The sequence below is a fragment of the Sciurus vulgaris genome (genome assembly GCF_902686455.1).
Source record: "Sciurus vulgaris genome assembly, chromosome: 1".
NCBI lineage: Eukaryota > Metazoa > Chordata > Mammalia > Rodentia > Sciuridae > Sciurus > Sciurus vulgaris.
The window spans coordinates 129,895,818-129,915,123 of NC_136461.1; the positions used below are offsets into that span (position 1 = coordinate 129,895,818).

At 37.4% G+C, this 19,306-nt stretch overlaps 1 protein-coding gene across 4 annotated transcripts in view; it reads right to left on the reverse strand.

Moving 5' to 3' along the window:
* ST18 (ST18 C2H2C-type zinc finger transcription factor) overlaps positions 1–19,306 on the reverse strand; it is a 359,234-nt gene that overhangs the window by 41,453 nt on the left and 298,475 nt on the right. For 3 of the 4 annotated variants that reach the window (XM_079136474.1, XM_079136476.1, XM_079136473.1), the window contains 5 exons: positions 11,905–12,696; positions 7,055–7,189; positions 5,201–5,291; positions 4,098–4,202; positions 2,078–2,271 (listed from right to left, as the gene is read on the reverse strand). In XM_079136474.1, the coding sequence (XP_078992600.1) occupies positions 2,078–2,271; positions 4,098–4,202; positions 5,201–5,291; positions 7,055–7,189; positions 11,905–12,696 (1,317 nt within the window). The remainder of the gene's footprint in view (positions 1–2,077; positions 2,272–4,097; positions 4,203–5,200; positions 5,292–7,054; positions 7,190–11,904; positions 12,697–19,306) is intronic. The other variant, XM_079136475.1, reaches the window with a different exon arrangement.

The window sequence follows — 19,306 nt, forward strand, 5'->3', positions numbered from 1 at the left end:
TATATTAAATGAAGGTTATTCAGATGGGTTTTCATGGAGGTTCACAGATCAAATGATGTGATTGCTGGGAAAGAATGCCTATTCTCTTAATATTTTTTGTATTGACACTTCTTATGGCAAAAACTCTATGACTAATGTTATGGGGCAGGTGCATTGGCAACATTTGTGGCAAAAATGCAGCTCAAAACCTATGAGCAAAACCCGTCAGGGACTACAGAGAGCTTAAGGCATGTACATCTAAAAATTATGTATGTATAGGGACCATAATTCCAGTATAGAAAAAATGTATCCTTTCAATATGACAATTTATACTTAGATTCGTAATTGTATTTTAATTTTCGACACAAAGGTTTGTTCTATATTTGAACTAGTAGAAAGTGTTCTTCATCCAAACAGAAGAAACTAAATAGATGGTGGAGACTTTAATGAGCTGGCATTTTGCATATTCAGGGAGAGTGAGATAAGCAAAGGACAAGGAGGAAATGTTCTCAAGGTGAACAGAAAGGCAATTTACTTATCAACACTGAGTTTCTATTTTATGTTACTGTTGTGAGTAGCAAGGCATTACTGAGCGATAGAATGAAACGTATTTCTCTTCACTGTGGAGTGTTTGTAAATATTACTCAAGGTTATGGGAGAAACACCCAAGATTTAATGAGATCTGATAGAAAAGCATTTACCTATTTATTTTTCACTATTTCTTATTTTAAATATTCGATTATTTTTCACAAGACAAAATTTAAAATATTACCAAATGTTATTCCTATGATTACAGAATATGAAAATGTCTTTGAATGCTTTGCCAGTTTAAAAAAATCAATATCCATATTATGTGAGTATATAGAGTGTTCTTATTAAATGGCTTTATATGAATTAAATGTTTGTATATATTGTGTGCATATTTAATAAAATTATATATCTGTAAAACTGTACAGATAGCTATTAAACATTGTGTCTTCATATAACATTGTTTTCCCTGAATCTAACAAGTTGTCATTGGTTATTTAAGTTGGTTTGGACCTATTTTTGGCAAGAATAGATAAAATATCTTTTGGAGTAAAATGTACTTCTCACTGATGGGTATAGTCCTTTCATATGTTTATCTACTGCTAGGTTTTATTATTTATGGTGCTGGGATCAGATAAAGGGCTTTGAACATGCCAGGCAAGTGCTCTACCTCTGAACTATACCTCTAGCCCTCCTGTTGGTTTTAGGCAACCTGTTCTCTAAAAATGTGGACCAATGTGACATGATGAAGCAAATATTCAGCACTCAGTCTAGGTGTAAGATCTAAGGGATTTCATGAGTTTATATTGCTGTAAAAAATTCATGGTCTTTGAAGGATTCCATGTGGGTAATTATTTGGCTTCTTCTTTAATGGAAGTTAAGTTACCTATTGAAGGAATCATTTTCTGTGTTTGTTTCCAACATTTCTTTTCTCAGCTTTTATTAGAATATTTAGGAACTCTAAACAACCCAAAGAAACAGGTAAGTAAAAACACCAAGTTTTATATGTTATGTCTTCCATATGGACCTGGCAGAACTAAAGAGTATTAATTCATTTTAAATGTTTTTATATTAATTCTTAAATCTGTGAGTACATGTCATGATAGTCACACATACTTTTTTCCTGATAAAAAAATCTTGATTTCTAAACTGCATTTCTTTTAAGACTTTTCACCTATCCCTCTCCACTCTTTAGTCTGAATACATTTGCTGACCTAAGTCATATTTTGAATAACATTTCAATATTTTATCTGTTAGATTTCCATCATTTTGACATGAATAAAAATAATGTATTACAATAGCCATTGCATTTTTCATTAATCCTAATCCTAGCTAAATATGAATTAAATGTTTCTTTAGAATCACTGTATTTGGATGCAACAATAGCTGAATAATTGTGGAATAATTAATTCATTAACATTAAGTGTAACTTCAGCATAAAATCAGTAACACTGATCAATTTATTTTATTTTGCTGCACATTATATATATTTTTTATTTGAGCCCTGCTCAACACACACACAAGATGCATGTGGGGGGAATAAATGTAAGAATTTAAATTTGAAGCTTACATTCAGGAAATGGTGGAGTTTTTCGTCCTTGCCCTGTTTGTACAAGGGGGCGTTTACCAAAGACTTGGGCATCAAAACTGGCATAATCAAATGGTACTTTTCCAAACTTCTCTTGTTCTTTTGATACTGTGGCTCTGGGAGAAGTGATGGCTTGTGATCGGAAATTGAACTCAATTTGCTTCACCAAACTTGTCCTGGAGAGAGGGGGAAGTAGTTCAAAATAACAATGAAATAATTATGAGTGTATGAGTGTCAGAATTTCCAAGATAGAAGTGTCAATGCCTATAGGTAACCATAGAGACATTGCACAATAATGAGAAGTGGTCACAACACAAGAGGGCAGAGTACTCTGGACACTGAATAAGAGAGAGGGATGCTTTGGACTCTGCCCCGTTGTGATTTCTATTGAGTATTCAGTGTCCGGTCTTCCATTGGCAAAATTAAGACCATGCATTCTCCATTTACCTCATGCCTGATGCCTACTGGGATAGTGCAGACAGCAAAAGACTCGATTTCCAAATTGTGAGTTTCAAATTGTGAGGCTTTTCTTACCTTTGGTCTGAATGATTTTGCTGATTTATGTAATACTTTAAAATAGTATTTCAATATTTTATCTATTAAACTGATATCATTTCAATAATAATCATCAATTACTATATTATAATACCTAGCCCATTTTTCAATATAATTATTCCACTCCAAGCTAAATGTGAGTTAAATATTCCTGTAGAATTAGTGGATTTGGATTAGATAAGGGCATCATATTTGTGAAGTACAGTTCTAGCCAAAGAAAATATAAATGTTCTAATGGTAAGAGAACCTAAACAAATACATCTTTCAGAATCTAGCAATATGAAAAATATTTTTCCTTTTTTTAAACAAAATGTGCCCAGAATGTCGAAGTTTCAATGACGGTTTTTGGATTAGATAAAGGAAATTTTAGCTACTACATAAAAATATTGCAGGATTAGTGGATTTTATTATTATATATGTAATTCGGTTTATAGCCCTAAAGTTGCATAAATGTTCTAATCTAAAACAACATCAATCCTTCATGAAAAAGCAAAGAGAAACTTCATGTTATTTCTATATTTGATAAATAATCTACTTGGGGAAAACTGAGAATATAGTAATACTAACCTAGAATCCCATTTTAAGATTTCTAATTGCTACTTAATCAGTAATTAATGATCTTCACTTGACATTTGTTTTTTATTCATGTGATCTGAATGCCAATTTTGACTCTTTAACTTAAATCTACAGAAACAAAATATTAAAGGAAGCTATGTCCTGAAAATATTGAAATGCTTAAGAGCTGTTTTGACAGTTCAGTGCCTCATTAACTACAGTTATCTTATCATCTTTCTTAATCCTGAAATCACTTTTTCTACATGTATGATTTTTGTAAAATAGATATACACTGTCACATTAAGCTTCAGCATACATACTTCATTATTTAGGTATAAGATCTTCCAAACTAATAGATACCATGAAGAATCTGGGAGCTACAAGATCAATGGGAGTTATTAATAGTTATCCATTATGGAATAAAACTTTGCTTTAAAAATCTATATGTATATGTGGAGCTCAAGGATAAAAATTTATAATGTCACATATTTTGAGTGAGTATGAGAAGTTTGTGATGTTATTTTCTCCAGGCAGAAAAGGTAAAGTCAATCACAAAGGGAAGCTCACCTGAGTTGAGGGATGTGTTACATTAGTGAATCAGAATTTTGATTAATGTATGTTATTGAATGCTGTATTCATTTTAGACTCATCCATATTGTGTTACCTTTGCAAAGAGACCAATGTCAAGTTAAATTTCTGAAGGATCTCTTAGCTCACTTAAGAGATAGTATCATTCTCTAGACCAGCCTTGCCAATGAGCTGCCCACACAGGTCCATTGGTGGCTGAAAATGAGGGTTAGGCCACAATGAAGTGACACATAAGGGACATGAGGTCCTGTTGAACTGGATCCTGGCATGAACAGAACATCAGGAACTTCCTGGGAACTCCTACCTGTGTGCCTGGTCAGGACATGGCCCAGTTTGGGAAGAATCAAGCTGATTTTTATCCTGGGACATTGCCAATTTTTCAGCTGCAGCAATTGGACAACCTGAAAGACTGTTTCAAAAAAGAAAAGCAGGAGGATGTGAGTTAAAATGATAAAATGATTTGCTTTGGCATGTGCCTCGCAGCATACTTGGCACACACTAAATGTTAAGTCATATTAATAGTTCACTTAGCACTATTCTCATATGAAAAGATCCCAAAGGGTTTTGCAAACTACATTGTCAACACTTGTCCCCCAGCCCCACCTCGGAGGTACAAGGCAACAAACTCATTTTAAAAATTGAAATATTATATGAAGGAGAAATAACTAAATGATTCTGAAACTATTCATATTTTAAGCAGTATGTGCTCATTCCAAATGCAATGGATCCAACTATAGATGTTAGCATGGTAACTCTTCAGCATAATTTAAGGGTCTGAATCTTATAGTTTAAATTGAAGTTTTCTTGGCCATGTGATTATAAGTCAAATAGTACCTCATAACCACAGTCAACACATAATATAAAATGCACACACAAAACAATCAGCATTTTTACGTACAAAGACACACACACATAATGCATTTGTATATAAATGCACATAAATGCGTTATTTTAGTTCCAATCTCAATGGAAGGATGTCACCTCCCTGCCTGGCTAACAATCTAACCACTGTATATGGAAGCCTTTTAGATTCTTTCTTAATGTCTAGGGAGTGGGACCTAAGATAAGCAACTCTTTTTGGTATCAACACTATAATGGTGGGCTTCCAGAACAGAAGAGAATATGTTCTCCGTATCTGATTACATGAACATATAACCCCAGCATCTTCAAATATAATAGTTTTTCATTTTGAAATTGACTGCTAATATAAAAATTTCTAGGAAAGGAAATAATGAGGTGATTTTTCTTTCTTTTTGAGTCTGCAAAAGTTGAGAATATTTCTTATTTATTTCAGTGGTAACATTTGATAGTGATGCAGTGATTTTGATAACACATAGCCCATAATTTGATTGGTGGAAAGCTTCAATTTTTTAAAATGTAAAATGATTAGCAAATCATCAGAATTACCTCCTGTGAGTGTTGCGATTACTGTTCACATGACCCCTTCCTGTGCATCCAGGGGTGGGACACTTGAGCACATTTTCATGCATGGCAAGAACTAATCACAAAAGAGCATATTAAAGAGAAGAATAATTTACCACAAATATATAAAAAAATCAACAGTTCGTTTCTTAATTTTGCAATTAAATGACTTCAGTTACGTAATCCACTATGCTTCCTCCCCAGATATACGTAGTTGAAAAAAAAAATAAGCACACCAGAACTTCAGAAATTAAATCTGGCAAGAATTATCATGTTTTAATTGCTCTAAACTCCAAGTTATATTTAACTGTAGACTTAAACACCTCTATGCAGTTCATATTTAATTTAAATTGAAAAGTTCATCACCTTTTTTCCCCATTCATGTGCTTTCCCCTGGAGGAGGGTTTGGAGAACAATATTTGCCAAATAGCTCTTTTCACCTTTTCCCCAATTTGAAGTTTTGCCTGTGAACTTTTCTAGTTCTTAAGTGATGCTATTTTGATTCTTTCTCCAACCACCATCCACTGCCATGTGATATTTGCAGGAGTATGGCTGAGTGGCACTTGCCTGTCTAAGGCAGGAAGAACCTAAGTTTGAGGCCAGCCCTGAGAATTTAGCAAGACCCTGTCTCAACATGAAGAAATTAATAATAAAAGGGCTGGGGTCGTAGCTCAGTAATAGAATATCCTGGATTCAACCCCGAGACCCAGGGATGGCAGGAGGGAGAAGAGTATGGCTGAGTAAACCATCAGAGAAGCAGTCTAAGGAATTGCTAACTCAGTAGCATAGGCCTAATTTGGCTAGATTAGTGACTTGCTCACTCTTGGTATCAAGGAAGGTAATGCTAAGGTGCCCCTACCTTCCAGTTTGTATAGCCCAAGAAGTGTCTCAAAGAGATTCAAACAGTGTTACATCTTGGAAGGTGGCAGTCCTTTCTTCACCTGTAGAGACCCAGTTCACAGCAGGACAGTGATAGAATGATGCACTAAGGGTTCAGGGCTCTCAGTTGTGATAGGATGTCCTAAGCTGACACTACAAAGCACATGTTCTCACAGTGAATGGAGGCTAGAAGGATGCTGGAGACCGCCCTGTGATGTGCTGAGGATAAGATTGATCCTGGACATACTGGAGGCCATGCCTCAGACTGAGAAAGAACTGTGAAATCACACAGGGCAGTACGGCTTATTTTCTGTGTTCTGATGCTTTAACACCTGGGACTTGCTGACCCAGGAGGAACTGCTCTTCTCAGAGTTAGCCAACTCCTAAAGAAGGCATACAACTGACCAGCTGAGAACTCTTAAAGTGCCATCCAGCCACTTTGGAACCCACACTCCAAAGGACTTATTTGGTTCTAATATTCTGGGTCACTGTCCTCCTTCCCTAATTATCCCAGGTCATGGACCAGAGAATAGAGATCAACCTTATACTCCAGAGCTAGAGGAACCAGCAACCCTTATCCTGCTCACCCTTCCCTGTATGCTCCTTTATATAGAAGCTAAAGGCTTCTGGTCTGAAGTTCCTCTTGCCCCTGCCTCCTGACTCTCCCTGGGGATTCACCATGTGACCTCAGTGGCATTATGAGACCCCTCATCTTAGGAAGTATGGGTAACAAACTATCTTTTGAATGGCAATTTTCTCTTTATCTGTTGGCCTTATTGTCCCTCAGATTTTCCACTAACACACTCTATTTTAAAACATACAGCTAGATGGAAATTGCTTGACACAGAGAAAACTTTGTTTCCATTTGTAATTCCAAATTGTAAGAGAAAGCAACCCATACTGTGATGTTCTGGCACTTATAAGAAAGTACCTACATCTTTAGGAATAGGCAGTACTCACTTTCCAGGGGAACCCGCACTTTGTGGGGGCACCCTGAAAGGCTGCGGTGGTGGGGATAGAGCCCAGTCACATGTCCTGTGCCATCACACCCCGGAATGGGGCACTTGGTCTCCCTCTTTTCAGGCCTCGGTGAATCTACAGAGAAATTAAATTGAGAAATTCATTTGGTTATTCTTGTTTCTTTTCCTATTCAATAGTGGCCTTGCAAGGTGGCATTCTCACTTTATTCAGTTTTACCATCATAAACATTCTTTTCACATTGCCTTGAATAAGACCCTCAACTAAGACCTGTGGAAATGTAAAACATGTTTTCAATTTTCTTGGTTTTCTCCACAAAGGCTGACACAGGGCAAGGGGCTGTTAAAATACAAAGATGGTCTTAAGTTGTCATGTCACGTATTTTAGTTAAAGCCTCTTTATGAAAAATCACCCCTATGGCAGAGGGTGAACAGGCTCCTGAAAAGGGGGGTGGGGGGCGGTGAAAAGAGAAAGAGAAAGAAAAGTGAGAAAGAAGAAAGAATTTATTTAATCCCAAACCATCTCCTATTGAAAGAGTCTGGAAAAAGCCAGATTCAAAATTACAAAATAAACTACCATTCTGAGAAAGGCCTCCCTGGCCTTGTCCCTATGAGTCCCTAGCAGCAGGTGGCCCTGGGGTTGCGGGTCAACCAGTAGCTCATGCATAAGCAGAGGTAGTTTCCTGCAGAGCAACTGGGTAAGTCAGGATAAGACTTGTGTCCTGCCTAGCCAAGTACTGCAAAGTTGTGAGATTCCCAACCCCAATGGCTGCCACTTAGGCCCCATGCATGGTCACTTGTGGTGAAAAGCTATTGATTTTACTGACTGCCGGAACTGAGAATTGAGGCAAAGGGAAGACTTGGAAAGGTAATGATCTTGCTGGGGACTTTAAGAAAACAGAGATATAGAGGGTAGAAGCTGCCTCCCTGGTGTACTGGAGAGAGCTGCTGTGAAGCCAGATGTGGTGTGGTTCTCAGGTGAAGCCAGGCACGGAAAGGGCCACCTTGTAACACATTTTGTCAGGTTGTCATGAGACAAGAGCCTGGAGAGAAGAGGGCCAAAGTTAAGCTAAGAAGTTTTCTAATTTTTCTGGCACTAATAGTGCTAAAGACTAGATAAAAGGTTCTATAAATACTTAACATAAATGAGTTAAAAAACAGGAATATTGAAGCGGTCAGAGCTAATGCAGATGAGGCCTTAGTTACAAATGTATATATTTGTGATTGAGATATTAGGTAAGTTTAAAGAAGAAATACTGTCTTATAGTCAAAATCGCTCCTAACTCATGCTTGGAATGATAGCATTCATGGGGAATTCTGTTTCTCATCAGCATTCAGGGTGTTTGGAAGAAGAACAAGAAGCCTGTGAATCCAGGGAGAGGGAGAAAAGTAGACTGCAGAAAGGTTTCAGGATTCTCAGAATGCAAAGCAACAGGAATAAAGAGCATGCTTATGCTGAAAGCAAAAACAAAAAATCCATATGATTCTGCCCAAGATGCTGCTGGTGGTAGAATACGGAAAAGGGCCCTACTGTGCAAGATGTGGATCCCTCACATGCTCCAGTTCCAAGTGGGGCACCCAGAACAAGCCATTGTTGCAGGATGCGAACAACATCTCTGGGGAGAATATTGTGAGTAGGCAAGCCTCTGTGATACCATGTCACCCCAGTTGTTGGATTACAATCAGTCCTGGGCAGATGGGACACAGCAGGTTGTATGTAATGCAATTATATGGGGGCATGGTTTCAGTGAAAGGGGGAGGAGCAAGGATCCTGCAAGTTGTAGCCGGAACTACCAATGGAGGAAGGGTCAGGAAACAGAGGGCCTGAGTTGTAAATGAGCAGTGAACAGCCAAAGACAGGGATACACCCAGTAGCAGATATTTATATTAACCAGAGACAGGATTCACAAACAACGACTGATGTTGAGACTACGGTCTTTGTATTTTATAATGGATAAAAAAGGCATATGAAGAGTTTGTGATGTTCTATGAGTTTGTGCATGTCTGTTTTTATTTAATCCAAATTTGGTGCCAAATTTCAAGTTCATTTAGGTATATAAAATCTGTAGACCACTAGTCAAAATCCTTGAAGTTTGATTAAAGTAAACCAAGAGGGGTTGACACCACGACAGAGTGCTGCTCACGGGGAGCAAAAGAGCAACAATGTGTATTTTGATGCCCTTCCTGTCTTGGATCTCCTCCAGGCGAGGCCACATTTCTAAACCGCATTGAAAGGTTTGGCACTGAGCACTTCCCTTCCTTGCCACGCTGCTTGTCTGTGGGAAGCCAGAGAGGGTGTTGGAGATAACACAGGCTGGCACCTGCCCAGATGGGGCCACTGACAGTCCACCATGCACCTTTGTCTTCAAGTCTTTCCTTGGCTGGGCATAACAAAGATGCAGATGAAATGCTCTGGAGGGCAGAACCTGTTTGCATGATAAGAGCACGAGCTCGGGGCAACTCTCAAGGCTGGCTCTTTTTTAATTTTCTGTGCAGTGTTGCACCATGAGGGTGATGTTAGATCCTAGTTTTCCTGGGACTGTCTTCATAACTGATAGACTTGCATAATTGTTCCTATTGCCTCCCCCTTTCTCAAAAGAGCATCATATGCTGGGCAATAAATTACTTGGTGACTCTACTTAACACTGACACCTATGCTCTCTAAATGCTTAGTAGCCTAGTATGCTGAAATTTATTACAGAATTGCTGACTCATCTGAAGGCTTGGGTAAAATGATATTTTTAAGTTCTAGTGTTCTTAATGGTAGAGTTGTATGTCCAAGGTGTATGCAAAGTCAGAATTGCTTGAAGAAGATGGCTATCAGTTGGTATGGATATTCACTTAATATGGAGTGCATGGCAGAGAAGAAAAATCCCTCTTGTGCTTCCCCACCAGGAACAAGGAATAGAAATGTGAATACTTAATTTATACTAATGGGCATCCTTATCTAAGCCTATAGTTCCCCTGCAATATGGGTTTCACTTTTTTTCCCCCTATTTCATATGAACCTGGTCCTGATCTTGCAGAGGCTTAACAACCCTAGAGCATGATCATGCCCTATGCCACAGAAGATCCTACTGACTCCTGAAGTCATGTCTTCAAGTAACCCACCACTTAAAAGTACAGATTCTATTGCTTTGTGAGTTTTTGAGAACAAAATGAAAAGTCTAAAAAGTTTTATAAATATAACCAGAGGATCACTGAGAATTTTAAGCCATGGCTCAAAAGATTTCTACAAATACTGGATTTCATTGGTTGTAAGATATCAATTTTAAGATGAAACATCACTTTATATGCAATTAAGAAACTACTATGTACCTTTCTGATTTGAGTCATCAGAATGGGGAAACTATATCTCTTAGAATCAATGAAACATGGTGTATTAGAAATTATAGATTTGGAAAATTTAGAATTAATGTCAGATTTGTAGTTCATTAAAAGAAAACAGGAAAATTTAAAAAACTGCATATTAGTGGGAGTGCACAGAGTTAAGTACAATTCCTTGTCCTGAACCACACATTGGTCATTAGTATTCTGTCCCTAATCCAACCCTTGTAGGATGTTTGCATAGCATTATGATCATGCTCCTTACTACATGACATTATTTTAGTCTTTTCTGTTTTCCCAACTCTGATGAAAGACATTATTTGTCAAGATTGCAGGTGAGTACTCAAATGGAATTAAGTAACAAATTATATATTTCATTTCTGGATAAATCCCCATAATCAGAACTTCTAAACCATACCAACACAGTATTCATATAAGCCCTTTAGGTCTATGATCTTGATTTTCTTTAAGATATTCTTCCCCTAATTCTGAGCCCAAGAATCATGTAAGAACTGTTGAAAAAAATGCAAACCATGGAGTTCTGAATCTGGCTCCTGGAAATAACCATCTTAAATGGGACTTCTAGGTACTGAGGGACTACGGGGAAATTCCACATAACTGTTGGAATACACTGGGCCTATCTGGTGCAAGACCATGTTGAGAAAATGGGCGTAATACTCCATGGAAGAGGACACAACTTTCTTAAAGACTGAGGAGCAATTTTAAAGTTTCCTCAAAGTATATTCTCTGTAAATTCAAGTTTGACCCAGATTATTTGTGGCCCTGCATTACAGAGCAGGTAAGACTATATAAACCCATTCACATCCAGTTTTATTCCAACAAGGATCAAAACATCCTGCCTGGATGCTTTGATATCATTTTGAAGCTCAAAAGCAGCCAGATGATTTTGAAGGAGGGTGGGAAAGAAAAATTAAATTTGTGGAATTGATTTGATAATTAAAGTGACTTGAAATGCAACAAGTACTACTGTACTTCTAACAATAAAGTAGTTTTCAAACATATAATCAGTTTTTAAAAAGTAATTACATTTTAAAAAATGCATGCAATGAATATTTTTTTCTGTGTGAAGTTACTGCAAAACTAACAAAGTTTGATTCAATAAAATCTACAGCAGGGGGTAAAAATAAGAAATTGTTTATTTCCCAGTTATGAATTGACTTTTTTTTTTTTTTGGTACCCAAGATTGAACTCAGGGGTACTTCACAACTAAGCAACATCCCCAGCCCTATTTTGTATTTTGTTTAGAGACAGGGTCTCACTGAGTTGCTTAGCACCTTGCTTTTGTGGGGGGTGGCTTTGAACTTTCAATCTCCTGCCTCAGCCTCCTGAATTGCTAGGATTACAGTGTGTGCCACTGTGCTCCACATGAATTAACTTTTAAATAGCATTAAGTGGTCAAAAAGCTATCTGGAAGAAATAATAAAATTTAATCTTTTAACCCTAAGGTAATTTTATTCTAAAATGAATGAAAAAATGTTTTCTTACGTTTGTTGTTAAAGATTTGTCTTCCACTCATGTCAATAACTTTGGTTTGCCGCCTTTCCCCTGTCAGGTGCTCCAGAAGAAACCTGTCCAGCTCTTTGTAGGTACTGTGGAAAACGCAGCCTCTCTCAGCCTGCAGAGCAATGGCTTGCTCCAGCAAACTCAAGTTCCCCTTGGCTTTCTCCAGATCGCTGGATTCTTCTGTCATCGTGGCCAGGCTCTCCCTGTCTTCTTCCTCAGTCTCAGGGAAGGAAGGCTGGGCTTTGCCATCCAAAGGCTCCACATGAGCATTCTGTGGTTCTCTCCGATCTGTGTCAGAATCACACCTGTTCTCACAAGGTATGAATTTGTCACCTTCTGTTTTTATTTCAGGAACTTCCAGTAGATCTTTCTTCTTATCTGCTAACATGTACTTTGGGCCTCTATGAGGTTTGGTGTCTTCTGACAAGTTGGAGCCACTGTCCCACCCATTCTCTGCACTTTCAGAGTTACTTTCGCTGTCATCGGAAGAGCAGAACGGGGGCTGGGAATCATCCACTTTGTCTCTTCCATCATCAGAATGAATCATAAAGCATTCGTCTGTTTCATCACTCTCTGCTTTTAAAGACTGGATGCCACTGTCATTGAGATTTTCACTTATGGTCTGAACAGACATATTTTTTTCAAATTTCCCCAAGTGCATTAAAGATTTGACTACCAGCTCTTGATAACAAGTGTATCGGTCTTCTTTCTGAGGGGAGTTTTCTTGTGCAGTTGAATGAAGATTCTCATCAGCAGGTTTTATCATAATTTCTTCTATGGAAAAAGAACACCAATATTTGGAAATCGAGAATAAAAAATATTACACACACACATATACATACAAATATATAGCCCCATGCATATGTATGTTCATGCACATGCACATATGTACACATATACATACTTAATATGTGTAACATGCAGTCATTATTAATTTTACAAACATTAGAGGGAAATATAAATATGATCTTAAAATAAAACTTAGAACTTAATATTCTAAAATTGTCTTTAAATTCACTATTATAATTTTCAGCATATTAAGAGCTATATGTTTCTGGGGTATTGGCCAAGACAAGAAGATGATACTTAACAACAGTAGAGTTATGGATGTTGTTTTGGTTTGGATGGGAGGTGTCCCCCAAAAGCTCATGTGTGAGACAGTGCAAAAAAGTTCAGAGGTGAAATGATTGGGTTGTGAGAGTCTTAATCCAATCAGTGATTTAATCTCCTGATTAACAAATGGATTAACTAAGTGGTAAATGAAGTAGTAGGGTATGGCTGGAGGCAGTGGGAATTAGGGTGTGACTTTGGGTATCTGTTGAATGGAGACTCTTCTCTGCTTCCTGATGATGTGAGCTGCTTCCCTCTGCCATACTCTTGTGCCATGATGTTCTGCCCACCTTGAGTCCTGAGGAATACAGCCCGCCTACTACGGACTAAGACCTCTGAAACCGTGAGCCCTCAAATAAACTTTTCTTCCTCTATAATTGTGCTGGTCAGATCATTTAGTCACAGCAGTGAAAAAGTTGACTAAAACAGATGTGAAATGACCACATCTTAGCCAACCAGAAGAATTGAATACATGTAATACTACACATTGTAAAGAAAATATTCATCACATTGCTCTGTTAGCATGGTAATACATTTTCAAAGCTTACTTGGTTTAAGTTTTATATTTTTCTCAGATGTATTCTCAGATTTTATGTAATATTAATTAAGATACAAAATACATCTATATAGAGATGAAAATTGAAGGAACTCTGAAGCTTTCAGTTTGCCTGTTTACTTTTGCAATTGTCACACTAAAATTCCATATTGAGGAATACACAAACAGGATAATAAGGATGACCAGATAGTAGCTTAAATAGTAACACATTTCCTGGTTTGATATTTGCATGAATATGTGTAAAAAGAAAATAAGATGAGAGGAGGGGTTGACTGGAGGATATTGGATGTAAGCTAGTTGTACCTGATACAGAGCCATCTTGGGTTCTGAAAGTCAAGGTATCCTGTGACCCACAGTAGGCCCCAAGAGTCAGTCAACCCAACACAGACAGAGAAATGGCTATCTCCTAGGATAGCTGTCAGTGTCACCCCTACACTCATTGAGGGTGAAAGTTTAGAGATATGTGTGCTGAGCCTATCTGATCCTACCCCAGGGCATATACACCAAGTGAGTCTAGAGATGCCAATCCCAACCCAAAGCACATGGAGTAATGCCCAGCACACAATAGGGTATGAAATGCACCAAACACCTCAGGGATGGTTCTTTGACATCTACTTAGACAAACAAAACAAAACACACATACACGCGCGCGCGCGCACACACACACACACACACACACACACACACAAAGAGGAAAAAGATGAACTGTTTCTGTTTCTGAAAGGCAGGATTGGGGGATGGGAAATACAAAATAATAAGCCCCTTTAAAGACTGTTAAAGACACCAAGTGAAGTGTATTCTGTGTTAATAAACATCTTTGGAGGAAGAAAAGCACAGCTATTGGTGCGAAGGCTGTGGAAGAGGGTGTCTGCATGGAAGACAATGTGCCTTTTTTGTCTCATTTAATTTTTTATAAACATTGTCTCTGACAAGGACACTCAAAAATACATCTCCATCATCTTCCTTTCTGGTAATTATCTTCCTAAATCAACACTGGACTGCCAGGATCAAGTAAATATTGCCATAGTAACTAAAAGCATTTTTGGATGAAGGGAAGAATTCAGTCACAACACTGGCCCCTGTAAATAATGCTGATTATAGGGTGCAGTCTTTTGTTGGGATCCATTCAATGTAAACTGAAAAATTTAACATTTTAGTTCCTAGAAAAGAGGCTGGATAAACAGGCACACAATATTTGATAGGATGGGCCTATCCTCTCCTGAATTCATATCAGAGGAACTCCAGGTTTAAATAATATATTAAACATAGTCTAAAATGCAAATGAAGTTTTTCTCAATATCACGGTTGGCTATTAAGAGAAAGTGTAAAGGGTTATGATAATTTTAAAGTATTATGAACTACAGAAAACAAATAAAAAGCATTTTCAGTGAATATGCTCAATTCATTGAACTATTCTCTCACTCCACTTAACTACCCACATGTGTACAATAATGATTTATAGACATTATACCTAATTATGCATATTTGGGCTGTGTTAGAGTGCTAACAAAAGCTCTAGAAAGCAACAATTACCTCTGTTGCTTAGCTACATAGTTTAAAATATTCCTATTAAGTGCAGATCACCAGAGAGGCGGGTGTGACAAACATGCACATGTGCACGACAATGCACTTCACTGTGCGGCTGCCAACTGCTAGCATTTTGGGTCATTTCCAGTTTACATAATTGTTTGGTTCAACTGTTTGTTATATGCTAAAAGAAAATATTTATTAATTATTCTTCAGAAAAAGAGGAGCCCGCCGACAGAGGTGCCTACGTGCATCTCATGCACTGGTTTCTGGGGATGTTCTTCAAACTGCAAACCAACTTTCCAAGTTCCCAAACACCTCCCTGGCTTTCACTGTGGTCATAAGAAAAAAACTGAGTTTGCTTTTGAATCTGACAGATCTGCCAGCAGACTCGGGTTTCTCCCAGCTTTGTGATGGGTGCTTGCCTTTTTTTTTTTAAATTCTAGTTTTTATTTTTCTGGGTGGGATGGTGATGTGTTTTGTGCTTTTACCACTAGAATAACTAAAGCAGCCATGCCTGTAGAGCCATGGGCCTAGGCTCAAGCGCTGATGCTGGTGTTCATCTTTGTGACCATGGACAGGTAGCTCAGACTAGGCATTCTGTAAATGATGGATCTTCTTCCCCTTCCTGGATATTATTTTTCAAAGATAGTAGCAATGACAGAGGGCATATGGGATCCTTAACACGAATGAGGTAGGACTGTTCTTCATTTAGAATAACCAGTAAAACTAGTGCCTAAGGAAAGCAGAGTCCACAGGATAAGAAGGTTTAGGGGATTCACCACCTACAAGGATTGTGGAACTGTTCAGCAATTGCCTTTGAAAGCTCAGATAGTGCATGATGCACAAATCCATGGGGCGTGAAGTACAGAGACTGGGGTTAAGCTGCTGGTCCAGTGTTTCTTGCCTGTATGATCCTGGTCAGGTCCTTGGTCTCCTGAGTGCTGGCTTTTCATCTTCAATATAACGGTGGTCCAATGACTCAATGACTGTATGACTCAATGATCCTTCTTAAGACAATAAACTGATATGTCCCTGGCAAGGTATCCCCTTTATTATTTCAAATAATATTCACAATAACTACAAGAAAGGTCTTTTCTAGTCCATTTTATAGAATGAAAACCACAGATCTGAGGAGCTGAAGGCTTGCTCAAAACCACATGGCTACCCAGCAGAGGGTTAATCCCCAGACTCAGGGCTACCTGACTTAAACTTTATGTCCTTTCTTCTATGACACGGTACTCTACAACCTATAGCCTAAGAATACCAGTGCCATGATTGGTGTTTATGAAACACAGCTACTCCCAGGAAAAACTGCTAAGAATACTAGTAGCCTATTATTTTCCTAAGTTTGGATATTTTCAAAAGTGAATTTAGCCAAATTATATTGTTATATCGTGTGCATATATGAATATGTAACAATATCCCATCATTATGTACAACTATAATGTACCAATAAAAATGTTTAAAAAGAGTGAATTTGAATAAAGGAACTAGAAATACCATTGTTAACATGCAATATGGAAAAAGATAATCCTTATCCTTAAAAAACACACAAAACAAATAACACAACAGCATAAAAACTAACAAGCAAACCAATCTTGACTTTGCTAGTACCATAAACATGATAGGTGGAAAAATTCCTAGGGTCAACTCCTTGAGGACACAATCAAGTAGTTGGGTCAAAGAGTGGACTGTGAACAGTACATGCCTTTCTCTGTCCTGTGTACATCTCGAAGGATGCACACAGGAAGAGGTGGAAGAAGGTGGGACTGGGATGCTTTCCTTGTACACAGTTTCAAAAATGCTTTTTCCTTGTACATAAAAGTTCATATCTGTTTGTTTACATTAAACCAAGGTCTCTACTTTGGTAATCCTTTAGCAATACACTAAGGAATTCTTATGTTGGCTAGTCTGCTTTGAAAACAACTTAAAAAAATTCTTCTGAAAAAACATGTTTTGAATAGACTCTTTCTGTGTAACTGGATCTTATCACTGTATTTCAGTTCTGTTTCTTTAACTATCAAGTTTACTTTTATAGGAAACTTAATTTTCCAGGCCTCTTGAAGTTGCAAATTTTGCCAGGAATAAAAAGCCCTAGAAAAATGAATTCACCATTCAAAATTCTGAAACTGCAGTGGTTTTTTACTTATTTGCTATTCATTGAGAGATGATCTGTTAAAAATATCATTCCAACCCTAGAACTTCTATGTTTGGGATAGATTTCCTCGAATCATGAGCATGTGATCACATTGCTGGGAACTCTATGCCCTTTCTTAGTTAATTCCACTTAGAGATGATTCTCATTTTCCTTGTCTGCACTAGGAAAGTCTGTGCTTGTCCTATTTCCTGATAGTGCTTTGCAAGCTTGAATTCCCAGTGAAGAAGGTGTATTTGTGTGGTTTTGTCCACATTCTCTTCTATCCCTCTAAATGCCCACCTGCATCTCTTTGAGACAGTCAGTTAAGAATATGGAATGCAGTTTGTCCATAAAATGGAAGAGACGGTTTATAAATGACCTGAGTTTTCATGAGCACTGTATACTCTCATTATCTGAATGTCCCAGCTGAAGATACAATTTGGCACACATCTGGCCAGGTAAAGACATTGGTGTACCCAGAGTAAATGAGAGGCTAGACGGAAAGCACTTCTTTTGGGTTGGGTATTAGCTCAGCTCTCATTCCTTCTGGGGGGTAGGGGCAATTTCTGCAGAGGGCTGAAGCAGGTTAGAATCTTTGCTCTGTTTTCCAGGGATCGAAACAACTATGATCTGCCATTTGTAGAAACTGAGACTTAATGATTTGATATTGTCAAAATATCCAGTCTGCATCCTGAAGGTAGTCAGAGGAAGGGGATAATTGCATTACAGAGTATGATTAACTGGAAAATAATTATTTTGCTTGTCTTTCCAATTGTCTCCTAATTATTTTATTTCCATCACCTATAAGCTGTGTTACCTTTAGCATTGACTCTCTTTGATTCCCAATGATCATCTGTAAAACCATGACCATAATTATACATACCTGCGGCACTGTAATATGGACTAAATGATATAATGTGTGTGCCTGAATATATGAAAACTAAAAAATAATGGTCACTAATGCTGCAATATCAGTATATTCATTATCATTAGTAGTTGTTCTAACACTAAATATAAAAATACTTAGCATTTGTAAACCTGCAAATAGATGTTCTTCAGTGCATGTAACTGAATGCTTAACTAAATACACTTGAGCAATGTATTCACGTGGCTAATATTAAGCATCTATGATGATCAACAACTATACTAGAAGGTAAGAAGACAGCCAACTAGACACAGTTTTTGGCCTCATTGATTTATAAGAATATGTTGATGCAAAATCAGACTCATTTTCTTAAATATTTGGCTAATTAATGCTAGCTAGGTGAGTTGAACCTCAACTCTATTTGCAATGATTCAATGACTTTCCCTAAGACTAGATCCAACCTGTAATTTTCATGAATCAATAAGTAAAACCGACCAGCTCAAGGAAATAAGAAAATGATGAGAATGATTATAATTTATAGCTGAGCCCTGAGACTTTAAACTATATGCTAGGCCAGGTGCAGTGGTGCACACCTGCAATTCCAGCAACTTGGAAGGTTAAGGCAGGAGGATCACAAGTTTGAGGCCAGCTGCAGCAAATTAGTAAGATCCTATCTTAAAAAATAAAAAGGGCTGGGGATGTAGCTCAGTGTTAGAGTGCTCCTGGGTTCAGTCCTCAGTATGAAGTAAATACATACATACATACATACATACATATATACCATATACCAAATACAGAAAAGCTAGAAAATTTACTTAACTAGAATACAACTTTCTTTTAAACACAGCATCTTCATCTGCTTCTAAGCTAAGATAGTCAAGATAGGATAAATCTTATCTGTGATTTGTGCCCAGTCAATATACTTTAAATTAATATATAGCTTAAGTTAATACCTATGGTTATTCCTATAATTCTATTTATAAATAGTTATATATATTTTAATAGTTATATTTATAATAAATAATACTTAATATTTACAATAGTTATGATCTAAGAAAATTGATGCCTTTTGTTTATATAATTTCTTTTCAAATAGAATTATTTAGTACTTTTTGATTTCTTAAAAAGTCATATTCAGAATTATTAGAACATATGTACACACACCTCATTTCATCTTTTTACTAAG